Below are 15,583 nucleotides of genomic sequence, written 5' to 3'. Positions count from 1 at the left end.
AGTTTAATGTTTCAAATAATCATGAGAAAGTCTGGAAAGAAATTAAAAGAGATTTTTAAAAATGGAGAAAGTTACATCTATCCCATTAGGGAGGAATCACAATAATAAAAGCAAGTGTTCTGCCATTTGTAAACCTTTTATTTTCCTTTAAACAATCTCTATTACAAGAAATGGAATACCTCTTGGCAATGGCAGAAAGAAATATCCAGATCTGTTTGGCACGCAAGGAAACCCAGAATAAAACTAAAAAAAATGTATGATGCTAAAGAAAGGAGTGGCTTGGGAGTTCATAACATTGAACTGTATTATCAGGCCTGCTGTTTTGCATTGTTACCACAAGGTCTGGCCCTCTGTAACCCTCCTCATTTCCGATATCAAATGATGTTGAGAGCACATAGCCATGAAGGTGCCCCAGTGCAGGAAACTAGCCTTACATATAAGGAGGTCTGAGAAGCTCAGCATGGGAAAGCTGAAGAACATGTAGCCAGGATAGATCAATCAAGATTGGAATCTGCACAATTCTATCGCTGATAGGAGTGATGCTGGGAGATAGACCTTGGGTTTGCAAGTGAACAGAAATCCAAGTACACTTTTCTTCTTTGTTCAAAGATATTTGCACGGATTTTCCAGCCATTTGTGACTTCCGTTCTCATCCTTTCCTCCTGGAAGATATCCCTTAATCCCGAATTTTGCTCTGGGACAGGTTTTGGTCTATAAATATGCCTGTTTAGGCACTGCCAATTCGGTCTTGTTTGAGGTCAGACAGACACTCTGTTCATATCTCACTTGATTCCTCAGCACAGCTGGCCACACCACAATCCTAAGGCAGCCCCCTGAGCCATTTCTACTTGACAGTATCCCCCAATTGGAGCTCCACATCTGGAATCAGTACACTACTGCCCTCTGCAACTCCTTAAGTAGCTATTTGATACCACTTTTTATATTGTTAATGGGTTAAAGGTTGGAGAAGGCTGTTTTACATGATTTTTTTGGAAGATTGCAAACAGTTTATGCACATTTAAGACAATAAGAAATCTAACAATGTAACAATTTGTGGCTATGGATAGTAGTAATTCTGGAAGCACTATTTTGTTGGATATGTAACAGTAGGATAATGTATTTTCTCCCTATCATTTCTATTTTACTCTTCAAGACAGTTAAAATGGTGGCGGCGGAGCCAGAGTTCTACTGTTTGTTCTCTTCCCTTTTTCTTTTTACTGTTTCTTTATTGTCTGTACGTATTTTCTGAATGTATATAATTTTGATTGTGTTTGCTCATTACGGCTAGAAATCAATACACAAATAAAATGAAAAAAAGTTAACTACGGCATGGGATTTGCAAGACTAGCCTGTGGTTTAAAAATAAATAAATCACATGTCCTTGTGGCTGTAAAGGGAACACACAAGGCCAAGGCTTGTTGCAGTCTGTTCCCATCATTATGCCATCAGAACCAACTGTGTGTAGGTTATACCGAGGATAACAGCATGGAATACCAGGTGTTGTAGGCTATATTCAGCGGGAAGCAATGGCAAGCCACATCTGAGTATTGTCTGCCTAAGCAAACCTTATGAAATTCATGAGGCCTCCCATTAGCTGACAGGTGACCTACAGGCATATATTTTTACTTAATAAATAATTAACATAACTTACCCTATATGTGTAACAGCATCCCTGTTTTCACATTCAGTAGTCCATATTGCTATTTTATCACCCTTAGCTCTAACATTAACAACAGCTCCACATACATCATCACTGTAGTCATCAAAGGACTCTCCAATAAGGCACAGCAGCTATGAAAGTGAAGATAACATTAGAGAAGTAGTCTAAACAGCAAAGTGCAATTAAGCATGGAAGCAAATTAATACCACATAAGGGACAGAATGTTCACACAAATCCCACACATTTGACCATCTCTTCTCTGACAAAAGACAAACACGTTCTGATTTCTTGATGAAAAATATTCCTGAACTACTATAAAGAAGGCCCCTTTTCTGATAACCACTTCCTCAGATCCTTAGGAGGACGAATCTGGAGCAGAGATTAAGTAACAAATTGTAAAGCTCTCAGGGACTCATAAGTGAGAAAGCTCTCTTCCCCAAAATATTTTACCCCAGTAAGTACAGGCCAAAACTAGCATCCTGAATTGGTGTTACTGGTGTCATGGAGTAAGCTTAGAGGGAAGTGTGCCAAATCAACTAGCATGCAAGGAGCAGAAGAGATTTTTATCTGTGAAACAAAGCATCACCACTGTTCTTACTGTCTTATTGCAAAAGAGGAAAATAAAGCACATACATCAAACTCAAGCAAGATGCTATTATTATTATTATTATTTTAAAAATCAGACTTCCTCTCAAAAACTTAAACAGAATGCAAGAGAAGGAATTACAGATGTTTAAAAATGACACAAAATTTGACACAACCAGACATGCACATCTGGATACCACTGAGAAATCACTAAAAACCATTATGGCTTTGGCTCTGATCAGAGAGGTTGTTCCATAACTTGAAACAATTGGTAGGCTCTACTCCTTTTCCAAAAAGTCCTTTCATCTCCTAGTTTGGGGACACAGAAGCAGAGTCTGCTCCATATAATATAAACAGTAACATTTATAAGCCCAGATCTTTTTTCAGTTTGAGAATAGAGTTAAAATAGCAAATAAAAATACTGGGAAATGCACTCTGAGGTCATAAAACAACCATCAGTACCTTGAATTTGGACCTATATGTTTGTCCATGGGAACTCAGCATATTGTCACAGAAGAGACTATGGCCCTGTACATACCACCAAGAAGCGGTGTCCAGGCGGCGATTCTAGGGTTAGGGACCATACACCAACCGCACAGTCCCTAATCCTAGGACTTCATAGTGGCGGCATAATGATGGCCTCCTGTCCATATGGGGGCTGCCATCATGATGTAAGCGACGCACAGCGTATAAACGTTGCTGCGCGTTGCTTACATCACAAGTGTGCCAATGGCACACTCGTGATGTGTGCGCAGCATCCCAAGAAGAACCTGTTTTTTCCAGGTTCTTTTTGGGGCGGAGGGACGCCAGTTTGGTTGCTGCGGCATCCCTCTGCAGGAAAAGCAGCTGCCTCCAGCCCTCCCTTTCAGTGTGGTATGTACTGGGCCTATATTTCTGCCTTCCCATAGATAATAGCCTTCTGGACTAGCTGAAAATTTCTTGTATCATATGTTTTATTAATTTTACAATAAAACATCAAATAAACATTACTGAATCAACTGAAATGTTCAAGCCAATTTAAGCAGCCCCATGTTAGCTCTTATACAACCTTATCTCTCAAATATGAACTATGTCTACACCCATTATCTCCAGCAAGGAAGATAATATACACGAAAATGGTTAAATAGGATTTTTAGCCACTGTTGGCACCTGGAGATGAACAAAATAGTATTTAACAGTAGCTCTTAACCTCTATCCTGATTAGAATGGGAGAATATCATCCTCATCAATGACAAGAATATTCAGTTCAACCTACACTATCTCCTTCTTGCCTAGTAGAAATTCAATCTGTTTCACTACATCCACTCATCCAGCAGCTTCCAACTACTGAATTAGAAATGAGACAGCTCTGGAATATTCATAAAAAGCCAAGGAACTGATGACATTCAATTCCAAATGTCTAACGTCTTCATAAAGAGATTCAAAAGCAATGGTTATAAGCTTAGCCTAATGGAATATCATATTATTAGTATAGAAGAAGCTGAGCCAGCATAGTGATCCGTGGACTCTCCAGCACCTCCTCATAGTCCCAAATGCCAGCTGAAACCCTGGAGGCTTCTTGGACACAAATAGTAATTTCATTGCAAAAATATTTTTGGATGGTGGAGATACAAAAACAGCCCTGTGAGCTGCATGCACCCTGCAATTCACCCATCCCTTATGTAGGCCATGCCCACACTCCTTTTGCCAAACACAGCAGGTACTCTCTACACTCATTCACATATGACAAAGCAATACAGGTTCTCCCAACCATCAGAATGAACAGAAAGAAATATGAACACAGAACTTTCCCTGTAGCCACTGTTTCTTGCAACAGTCCCCAAATCTTTGCTAGTGCTCTAAAACATTGGTGTATTTCCAGAAACTGATGAGAGCACCTGATAACTACAGAAGGTTTCCAGAACTTCATAGACGAATATTGCGAAGAGGCTCCAAAACAGACCTCTTTGCTGTGAATACTGCTTCAACCCTGTCATTTTTGGAGTTGGTCCTGCCTATTGCTGACACGTAACCCTTGAGGAAAGGTGGACAAAATACTCCCTCCCACGATTATTGAACAACACACCCCAGAATTCCTGCCTCTTGGCTATACTTGGTAAGGTAAGGCTACAGAGAGTTGAGTCCAACAGCATCTGCAGGGCTGCCCTGTGCCCATCCCTGACCACAAGGAAATCCCTCCCCTATTTGCTCAGATTCAGTGTACTATGCCCTTTTGCTGTCTCCCTTCCTATTTCATAGCCTCAGTTCCACTACCCACCTCCAGCAGTGGCGAAGCTACAGAGCCAATCTCCCCTTCTGCACCTTCCCTCGAGAACATTCCCAGAATCTAATAAGCTTTATCAGTCTCAAAGGGTTGCCATATGGATGGATCTCTGCATTTTGTGCCAAACTAAGCACCCCTGCATCAAGGAATGGTACAGCTGTGGCTATTATTAGTCCCTTTAGAAATTTAGGAAGAAAACAGCTCATTTTTCAGATCTGATCAAGACTAAAAACTTATAAAACACTTACTGTCTCTAGCCAGAAGCGATCAAGGTCACTTCGTCTCTGCTGCTTGTTTAATGTAATTAGCCATCGTCCTCCTCGTTTATTTTTCTCATCTTCCCACATGGGTTCAATACCATCCTTAAAAAACGAAATTTGAATACATATCATTTAATATGTATGGTGAAAAACCAAATACTGCATGACTTAAAGTATTAGTTAGAATCAAACTATTCCCCACAATAGTAATATTTCATTTATATATTTTGAAAAACGATTCTCTTGTGAATATCAATGTACGTGCCACTGTAATGAAAGATCTTTCTTACTGCTACAGAAGTCTCGATAGGCTGGCTTAAGAATTTCATTTATAGGCAAGAGTGTGAAAAAGTGACAGCAAGTAATAAGATAGCAGGGACATTTAAAAGCACTGTCACATTTTCAAATGGTAAAATGTACTAATTTGTATTTGGTGTTAGCTGTTTATAAAAATTCCAGAGCTGTTTTTCATACCTGTTTCTGAATTTAAGAGTCATGCTGTGGACAGGGAAGGTAACTGTGTCTAATGCAGTAAGTCAACAGTTTGCACAGTGGTGCAATTTAGATACCATCTTAATCCACTTTCTTCTGGGGTGACCCATCCCCCCCCATCCACTTATAAACTCTGAAATTGTAAGAATTATAGAGTTGGAAGAGACCACAAGGACCATCCAACCCCCTGCCTTGTAGGAACTTACAATCAAATGATAAATCCAACCAGCCAAATTTCTTTACATACCTTAAAAAGTGAATAGTCACAACCAGGCATTAAGTTACTAGAAAGCTGGATATGGTTATACAACCTATTTGGGGGGGGAAACAAAATATAATTAAGGAAGTTAACTACCATAAACAAAAGATTATAAAAATACTTAAAATCTAAAACGTACACAAATGTATAATCTCAACTATGAAATTTAAGTTTTTCAATGTGAATACATGCATCTCTTAAGGAATAATTTGATAATAAAAGGAAAAAACAAAACCCCTGTCTAGTCAAATGAAAACATCCACAATTTAGGACAATCTGTTCAATGTAGTCAGCATAATAAATATTTAGAGCACGGCTCCCAAAAATGGACAGCATTGCTACCAAAGTTGATTAAGGGTAGTTCTCCAAGGCTTCCTTATTTATGTATTTATTTAAAATTCCATGAACATTTCCTAAACCACACTTCATGTGTTAATTTAAAAAACTGAAGTGTCTGTCCAGGTGTTTTCTTTGTTGTTGTTGTCTTTTTTGAGAAACCCTTTCGTTCAACTTACTCAGTTCCCTGTGTTTCCTTAGGTCATTCTGAATAATGAACAGAAAGGGAGAAAAATTAAAGTTCAATTGAGAATTTTAAAAAATGTAATTTGAAACTTTCCACATAATCCCCACTGTTGGTGTACAGAGTTTTTCTACAGTGATTGCAAAAGCTACATAGTAATGTACTGCAAGGTAAAATACAAACTTTAGCAATTAATGACAGTGGCACTGGAAAGCTTGACTTACGCCCAAAAATCTTCAACAGTATCAAACTTTGAAATCAGACGAAGATTTGCTTGCCAGGTTTTACTTTTGTCATTTTTAAAGAACCAAAGCGCCCACCTGAAAAAAATATTGATTTCAGTTAGGCTACAGTGTACTACCATTCACTTAAGGTTTTTAAAGTCACACATAGAGCATGGAAGCAATCTAGAAAGGAAAAGCACACATGAAGAGAAGCCAAAAAACTTAATTCCCAGATTGTTGGAGGTATGACTAAGTCTGTATATGCCAACACTGACAACCATGGAAGACACCTGACTGCCAACCAATCTTTATATTTAGACTTAATGACTGGGGGGGGGGGAGGAAAAAAGGTTATAAAAACCTATTTCTTGAATTCAATATACTTTGAGGGAGATGTATTTGAAATATAAAATTTTAACATGCACTTAACAGAACATCTACGACATAACTGACTTAGCGGCAACACATGTAGAATACACACCAATACTAAGTGGACATATTATTTTAAGACATTTTAGAAATGCAATTCAGCATGATATTATTAACACATGAGCTGGCAAAATATTAAAATAACCATGGATAGTTTATGTAGGGGAGAAGTAAGACGCTCTGCAAGATCCATGGACAATTTTCTCCCAAATGCATGTTATGCTAACTAATCCTTTAACAGAGTATCAAATAACCACTCCAGTTTCATGTTAATTTTCAAGGCGTTGAAAAATAGGGAGCCAGGACCTCCCAAAAACGCACAAACCCACTGCTTCAGGTAACAAGAAACAATTTTCTATTAAAAAAGTTTCTCAGCACATGGGTGAGTTGTGAACTTTAATAATAACCTTTGAGATTAGATGTGGTCTGCAGTTTGCCCACCTTTGATTTGAAGTAATGCTGACGTGGGCATTCTGACTAAATCTGACTGAAATCTGATTAAATCTGACTAAAAGGAAATCTGCTGGCACCGACCACATTGGCATTATGATTTCACAAACTATAGTTATTCCCAGCTGCAACCTATCTCAAAACTGTCAGTTAATTTCAAGAAAGCATATCTGGATAATGAAGAAAGTGGAAACGCAGGGGAAAAGATAGATTTGATTTTTTTTAAAGGCTAAAAAGCCACATATCTTTAGCAGTTTCCTAAAATAGACAAATGGAGATGAAAAGTATGAAAAACTTGTTTTCACTTTCTATGTATTTTAAAGGTGAGCAAGGTTTCCCCCCAGATGTAGACAGACTGCAACTCACAGAAACTATAAGATGTCCAGCCATGGTAAAGGATGATAACAAAATCTGGGCCACATGTTTTTCATCTTGGTATATATTTTTTTTTCAAAATGGGATAACTGAGCATGTGTGTAAATGTAGAATTCACTGCACTATAAATATGCTCTAACTCTCAAAGAGACTTGGGGCCTGTACAGACAGGCCAAAATAAAGCTGCTTTGGGTCACTTTGGAGGTATGCTGTTTAAATTTCACACACCTCTTATGAAGCCAGAAGCTGCGACAAAGCTGTGCTCCGGTCCTTAGGACTGGAGTGTGGCTTTGGTGTGGCTTCTGGACTCTTAGGATGCATGCATCATTTAAACAGCATACCTCCAAAGTGACCTGAAGCAGCTTTATTTTGTCCTGTCTGAATGGGCTCTTAAATAACTATTACTATTAGTATTTGCAACACAGAGGGTTGCTATTCAGCTGAACTGCTAATATAAAAAATAATTTCTTTTAAAAAGAAATATTCACGAACGGCAACATTGCACTTCAAAGGTCAACATTAACACCAAACAAGCTGATAATATGAAATGAATGCTAGGTTTATCATTTTCAATATTAACTTAAACATGTAGATTTTTAATATGTCAAACTTACATGTAACAAAAAAAATCCTGTAAATCTTTTGCTACAGCTTTTAGTCTCATAACATGCTATTATACTATTCAGAGGGCATATGCCTTACCTGTTTTGTAACGGATGCTTAATATATGGTTCAGGACTGACTATCTCCTGACTTGCTGATGTTTCAGTTTTCTCTTCTTCTGAAGTCTGAGGGTTAGAAGTGGTTTCCTACATAAATAAAATTAGCAATTAATCTTTTTACAACTGTGTCATATCAAGCTGCAAATTGTCACCTTGTAAAAGGAAGAAACTTTTTGCAAATCATTGTAACACGGACAGTACTAGATGACTGGATGATTTTGTGACAGTACTGAATGAATTCATGTGAAAGCTCAGACAATCCTTATACAGTCACAGGTGGGAAGAAAAGAAGCCAAAACTGCTACTTGGCCCAGTATCTTTCATTACTGGTAAAAGTGTGCAAATACAGCATAATCCCCACCACACAACATTTCTAAATGAAAATTACACAAAAAGGATCCAGTGTAACAAACAGGTCTCAGGTATACATCAGGGAAGTGCTATACAGCGTGATGTTGGACAGCAATTGGCTTTGCTACCAAAATCTGATGGAAGTTGCTGTCCAACAATTTCTGGCTATCTACAAGTTGGCAAACCTGATCTAAAGACAACAAATTCCTGAATATCTGTACAATGTAGTGAGCTAAGAAGACACTTTCATTGGCCTCCATCACCTTGATATACAGTATTTCAAATACTACAATATTATTGGACAAGGTCATTCTTAAGTACAGCCAAGCCAATGATTACCTTATGTTGCTAGATCTATTTGGTTAGGAGAAATGTATCAAGACAGCAGCATTCTATATCATAATACAAGACAAATACAGACAGTTGAGATTTTCAGAATCCTCAAAGAAAGCAAAGACAGATGGTATGATACAGACTAAAATATATGCACTTAGGGTTGGAAGAGACCAGCAAAACAAGCTGGATTCCCAGTGGCTTGGGGGCATGATGTACGCATGATGCATGCCCTCAAGCCGGCAGGAAGCCAACATCACGCTGCCCAGCTGTTTACACGGAGGCCGCTTTACATCACTCTGGCGGTGCAGCGTTTAGACATTATACGCAATATAGTTGCAGTGGAAAAGCCAGATTTTGCCAACTCAAAAAGCAGCAGCTTTCTGCTGCATTTTTGCACCGGCAAATAGCCAGATTGGGGCCACGGTATGCAGTTGCCGTGAGGCCCTCAATCCAGCATTTTTGGGGCAGTCTGTTTCATCCCTTACTTCCCCAGTGAAATCAATGTGAGAAGTCACAATTTCAGATTACTTTAAATACAATTAATTTGTTTAGGATTCAAACTTTTACACTAGGGGTTGGTGGTTTCTAAAAGTCTATTCACCTTGCTTTGGGAAGGAAGCAGCAACATTGCATTTCTTTGCCTCTTAACAGATTAAGATTGAAAATTCTGATTTAAGGAACTAGTAATAAAGTTGAAATGACCCATTTTAAAACTCTATGGCCTGTTACAGATTGCCAAAATAAAGGTGCTTCGGGTCTCTTTGGAGGTATGCTGTTTAAATGATGCCTGGGTCCTAAGAGTCTGGAGGTCGCGCCAAAGCCACACTCTATTCCTAAGCACTGGAGTGCAGCTTTTGGTGCAGCTTCCGGATTCTTAGGGTGCATGAATCATTTAAACAGCATACCTCCAAAAAGACCCGAAACAGCTTTATTTTGGCAGTCTGTAACAGGCCTATGCATTACCTGGCAACTCAAAAAAAAAAACTCTTTTAAGTATCATCTGCGCAACTAACAAAAGTACAGCAGACTCAGTAAATGGAAGAATGACTACCTGTCATAACTAGCAAAAATGACTGATGGCACTTCAAGCTTTCAGTTTTATTACCTGCCTCACTGGCTGTAATTACAAGATCTAATCTTGTTGTTCTTTAAGTACATGATGCATGTGAATGATCCACATTACAATAATCACACCTTCAACTATGAATCCAAGCAGCAATGAAATTGGGGTTGACACATCCTTGCTGGATAACACAAGCTGAAGTCAACAGATCATACTTACCCTGTGTGTCAAGGAAACTACCGGAGCAAATGTTTATATAGTTTTAAAACCAAGCCTTTTTCGTTTTGCTTATTCTCCAAGAAGAAATCATGGAAGTGTCAATCCCAATCTCTTAAAATAATATATTTTCTGAACAGCAAAAACTACTCTACTGAAGTCAGTGAGCACTGAAATATTGAAATACCAATATTTCAAGTACTTGTTACAGCAGAGATAAACTAAATTTCTACATCTTCATTCTATATAAGCATTAATGAGGCTTAACCAGTTTCTACTCTCTGAAGGAAAGAAACCACGACAGAGCATTAGAGCTAATACTTACCCTTACTACAGTACATAGCCCAGTGAGATTTTCAATCATGGTGACTAACAGGTTGCAAATCACGGATTTTGATACAAGTGCCCTGTAACCACCCACACTTTCTTTAGAAGTTGACGATACTGACAAAAACGAGGGGCTAGTTAACACTGGGAACTACTGAAATGCTGCTTCCCAAAGGACTAGTGTACTTAAGACTACGAGCTAGAAATAATGACTGATCAATCCATAGTTACTCTCTTCCTTCTATCTCTATGAAAATCCCTATATGTTCAGAAACATCTGTGGAGCAAGAAAAACAATGTTTTTGAACTATGCCTACTCTTCAAAATTACGATTGAAACAGAATGTGACATGTTCTTGCAGGATGTGGCAGAGGGCCATAATGAACACATGCTACACCCCCCCAGCAACCCTCAGTCCGGCTAGATCTTGAGCGAAATGTTGTTATCTAACCCTGGAATATGACGTGCTGCTCTTTGCAGCGTGGAAACCAATGGTACAGGGCCAGCTTGCTTATGTTCAAAGCCTCCGCTGCCAACGGATGCTCCTGAAAAAAGAAGAGCTGAAAAAACCTTCAGCACCCCAAGCTCCAGTTGTGCATCACTCAAGTCTCCTAAGGACACTTTGCAGGAACAAGAGAGAGAAGAGGGCTCTTTGGCTTTGTGATTAATAATTCAAGTGACCTTTGGGCCACAAAAACTGGACAGAGCTGGGAGAAGACAACCTACTGACTAAGCCTGGGGTGACTGCAGGCAGGACGCCTGGACGAAAGACAGGATCTTCTTGTGTGGAGACAGATCTGAGGTATAATTAAGGAGGCACAGGCTTCTCTATAGTAATGAAAAGACACACAGATATTATTAAAGAAACAGGGGTTTCTTTATACTATCAAAAAGGTATGCAGATTCAAGGTGCTATTCTAGAAGGCTTAGGCTAGAGCAGGAATTCCCCAAAGCCCCTCTTTCGTCTGGGGTCCCAAAGAGCCCCCCAGGGCCACACGCCCACTGGGTCTTTTTTTAAACTAAATTCAAAAGTAAGAAGGAAGAAGTAGGCCTGAGACTCAAAGGGAAAAAAAGGAGGGGATTTATGCCTTAAGAGGAAGGCAAGACTCCTTCAAGATAAGGAAAAGGGCCCTAAATTGACCCAGCAGCGTCTCTTTTGCCCTTGGAGATGAATGGACTGAACTGGGCTGAAGGGGGGAGAGAGCCCAGGATGGGTTGAAAGTAGAAGAAGTAACTAAGAACGGAGTGAGGGGGAGTGGAAGAAGGGGGTGGAAGGACAGTGGGAGAAAGGGGAGAATGGGGGGAACGAATGGGAGAATATGGGGGATAAATGGAGGAATATGGGGAATGAATGGAAGAATAGTGGTGAAGGAAGACTATGGGGCAAAAACCCAGAAGGGAAGAGGGGGAAGATAAGAGGGAGACGGGTAAGCTCTGGAAAGAGGCTCTCCTCAGGGAACCTCCTCAGACTCCCTTTCTGTCTGTCTGTCTGTCTGTCTCTCTCTCTCTCCCGCCCCCGCCCCTCCCGCCCCCGCCCAAGTTGTGACGTCACAATCGACTGGCCTCCACGCGCTCAGAACCCAACGGCCGCTCGCGCGCCCCCGAGCGGCCCCCATATTACTCTTTAACGCGCGCGCACACACAAACGGCCCCTTTCGCTCGCCGTACATGCGCGCGCCTGCCTCACCACACATACGCTCTCTCTCTCTCACGCCCAGGCCGCCTCTTCCTCCCTTCCCTCCAAACTACCTCCTTTCCCCTCAGCTGGTTAAATATCCATATCCATATATTAATGCAGGCCCAACGTGGCACCGTTGGGAAGGGCGGGAAGGAAGAGGCAAGGAAAAGGGAAGGAATGAGGGCACACTCACCGGTTCCACCGTCGCCATCTTAGATCGCTCTGCTCTCGGGAGGGGAGGGGAGGGGGGTAGAGCGAGGTAAAAGGGGGGGAAGGCGGCAGGCTCGACGCCGATTGGTCGGCTCGGGGTCACGTGGGGGAGGTGGCCGTTTTGGCGGCTCAGCGCATGCGCGAGGCCCTTGTGAGGTTGCTGAGGGGAAGGGACGAGCGGACCGAGGCTTCTTGGGGATTGTAGTCTCGGAGGGAGGGTTCTTTTTCTCTCGCCTTTCCCTCCGCTCCCCCCCGATAGGAGAGAGAGAGAGTCACGTGGGAAAGGCCGACATGTCAGGCTGAGGAAGCGGCGCTTGCTCAGAGCGGGAGAGTGGCCCCTAGAGGAAAGGAGCGGGTACTGCAGGCGCCGCCTCGCTGAGGCCCCTTTTTCTGTCACCGGCGCGTCAGCATGTGTGACGTCATCCCTCAGCGACCGCTGCGAGCTGGGAGGGGGAGCGTCCGGGCCGCCCTCCTTTCCCCGGACGCGTCCTCCATTCCATCCTTTCTGTCAGGGAAGGGCTTCAAAAGGCAGATTGACCCCCTAAAGGCCCCTGGTATGAAAACACATGCACACAACACGCTTCAAGCCTGAAGCATGGATCCCTGTCGAATAGTAGTATTTATAGATACGTTTAGGTACTCTGGCTGTCAATAGACCTTGTGGAAAGAGTTTATTGACTTCGGGGTATTTCTACCCGGGGGCTGCGTTGCCGCAAAGGCCCCCAGAGCAGTCTCTGTGCCTTCAAGGCCTTTCCGGCTCATGGCGGCCCTAAGACGAACCTTTCACGGGGTTTCCTTGGCAGGTTTGCCCTTGCCGTCCCCTGCAGAGGCTGAGAGAGTGTGACTTATTGCCCAAGGTCACCAAGTGCGTTTCTGTGGCCCAGCAGGCATTGGAAACCTGGTTTCCAGAGTCATAGTCGAGTCTGGCCCTCGAAACACTTCACTGCACTGTCTCACCATTGCTCCCAGCAGCCAAATCGCCTTCTTTCTCGGTCTCCATACAGGCATCTCTTGACTAACAAAGGCCCCTAGTTACAAAGTTCCTCTCCTCTTTCGACCCACTTTCCCTTTTCTCTTCATCCTCTGTCTGGCTGAAACCTTTTAGCTGCATCAGAATTGGGGGGGAAATTGCAAAGGAGGAGATGCAGTTGCAGAATCAATGCACTTTGACGCCTTTTCAACAGCCATGGCTCCATCCTATGGAATCCTGGGATTTGCAGTTTACTGTGGCATCAGGGCTCTCTCACAGAGAAGGCTAAATAGCTCACAAAACTACAAATCCCACAATTCCATAGCATTTATTCTGCTAGGGAATCTTCGGAATTGTAGTTTGCTGTGGCATCAGGGCTAAATGTCTCATGAAACTACAAATCCCCAAATTTCTGCGGTGTGTTTTGGACCTGAGATAAACCTATGTCCATTGGGTACACTTTCATCTGTAAATCCAGGAGTCATCTTGTCTTCTGGAGTTTATGAATTAACTTCGTTCTCCAGCCAGTTGCCAGAATGGGAAAATTAAAGCGTTGTATCGCTTGCAATTTCATGGTATTCCCTGAGAGAAATGGTTAATATTTAGATTCAGCACACAAATAAGTTAGTAGAAATAGAAAGAAAGAAAGAAAGAAAGAGTTTAGACTTTAGATGCATCTCTAGAATAGAAAGGCAGGGAAAAGGGATTAAAAACTTGATGTGTCAAGTTTGAGATTATAATTACTAATTTGGATATTGCTGCTTCTCTTGTTTTGCCCTGATTGATTTGATTTGATACTTTGGCACTTAGAAAACTGTGTCTCGTATTTTCAAAGAAGCCGAAATCCTTCAGATACGAGAGGCACCACACACTACCAAAGACGGCGTTGCTTTTCCCCTTAAAACCCAGTGACGTTTGACATTAGAGTTTATTAATTAATTTCTTAGGTGAGCAGATGCTGTTGACAAGATCAGACTGAACCACAATGACGCGATCATAAGTATGATTAGGCAGGAATCAGGGTGAGACAACAAGCCCAGGAAGAGTCATTCTTGTTCTTTGTCTTGGCAAAGCTATAATTTTCCATGTAACTGCTGCTTCAGAAATAAAATCTAAGTTAAAAAATTTACATGGAAATAATAGTATATACTGGAAAATAAACACTAAGCGAACAATATATTTTCATTCTTATCTTCAATAATACTTTTAAAAGACAACAGGCAGCAAATGTTGACTCACTTTGTGATGATCAGATGGAATTAAACTTTAGTCACAAATCTGAACAGGACTTAACAGACGATTGAATTCAGTAAGCCTTACTTCCAAATAAATCTGCAAAGGGTTTATCCATGTTGGGTTTTCAGAGTATCTTTTTATAAGGCTTTCCAACATTATTATTTTTCAAAATAAAACAACACATATATGCATCCTCTGAGAAACAGCAACAGACCTATAATAATAAACATGTATAATTATATTCACTTACTTCCTTTCCTACAATACTTGGGTTTAAAAAAACCCCTCAGCTACCTCTCTCTTCCTTGAAATGCTCCCATCTTATACTAATACTACTAATTTAAATTTTTCTCCTCTTTTACCTTATATCCTACTGTTAGAACTGAATTATTCTTCTTGGGGAAATGGATAAATCATCCCATTTTTATACAAGTATATCGTCACACTATTTCGGTCCTTACTGAATTTTTCTATCTCTCCTGCCTCTCATCAGTCTGGATAGTCTGTCTGGATAGTCATAAATCTGTGTAGTGTCTATGTTTGCATCTACAAAGGGGGCCAGGGCCTTACAAAACTGCAACTCCCAGGATTGTGAAGGACAGCACTGTGGCAATTAAAAGCGGTGTCAAGCCACATGATTTCTACAGTGTAGATGCACCATATGAGGGGTCAAACTGCATGAATCCAAACTGTGATTCCTGCACACCCCGCTGTGTGTTAGAGATGTGAAAGAAATAGGGGGAAAGACTCATTTTTGTCTACGTTTTTCTTGAATCATGCTAATATAACTGATTTCATCCTTTTTTCAGTTTTTCCCAGGAAATTTTTTTTCCCTGAAAGAAAAAAAACCAGACAAGAAAAACCAATAAAAAATTGAAAAAAAGGAAGAAAATCAATGATGGAATGTTTTATTTTAGCACGATTCAGGAAAAACACAGATAAAATGGTTTTATTCCA

General features: G+C 40.9%; 1 protein-coding gene across 4 annotated transcripts in view; it reads right to left on the bottom strand.

Annotated features, from left to right (window-relative positions):
* EIF4E (eukaryotic translation initiation factor 4E) overlaps nucleotides 1–12,530 on the bottom strand; it is a 17,427-nt gene extending 4,897 nt beyond the window's left edge. The window contains exons 1-6 of one of the 4 annotated variants that reach the window (XM_042469412.1): nucleotides 12,404–12,529; nucleotides 8,220–8,326; nucleotides 6,264–6,359; nucleotides 5,508–5,571; nucleotides 4,757–4,870; nucleotides 1,652–1,791 (exon numbers count right to left, since the gene is read on the bottom strand). In XM_042469412.1, the coding sequence (XP_042325346.1) occupies nucleotides 1,652–1,791; nucleotides 4,757–4,870; nucleotides 5,508–5,571; nucleotides 6,264–6,359; nucleotides 8,220–8,326; nucleotides 12,404–12,421 (539 nt within the window). In that variant the 5' untranslated portion in view covers nucleotides 12,422–12,529. Of the gene's footprint in view, nucleotides 1–1,651; nucleotides 1,792–4,756; nucleotides 4,871–5,507; nucleotides 5,572–6,263; nucleotides 6,360–8,219; nucleotides 8,327–10,530; nucleotides 10,907–12,403 lie in introns of those variants that run through there. The other 3 variants (XM_042469411.1, XM_042469415.1, XM_042469414.1) reach the window with 3 other exon arrangements.
* Between the last annotated feature and the right edge of the window lie 3,053 nt (nucleotides 12,531–15,583).

The sequence above is a fragment of the Sceloporus undulatus genome, chromosome 5 (assembly GCF_019175285.1).
Source record: "Sceloporus undulatus isolate JIND9_A2432 ecotype Alabama chromosome 5, SceUnd_v1.1, whole genome shotgun sequence".
Taxonomy (NCBI): domain Eukaryota; kingdom Metazoa; phylum Chordata; class Lepidosauria; order Squamata; family Phrynosomatidae; genus Sceloporus; species Sceloporus undulatus.
Note: the sequence above shows the minus strand (reverse complement) of the source record. Positions and strands in the feature narration are given on the sequence as shown.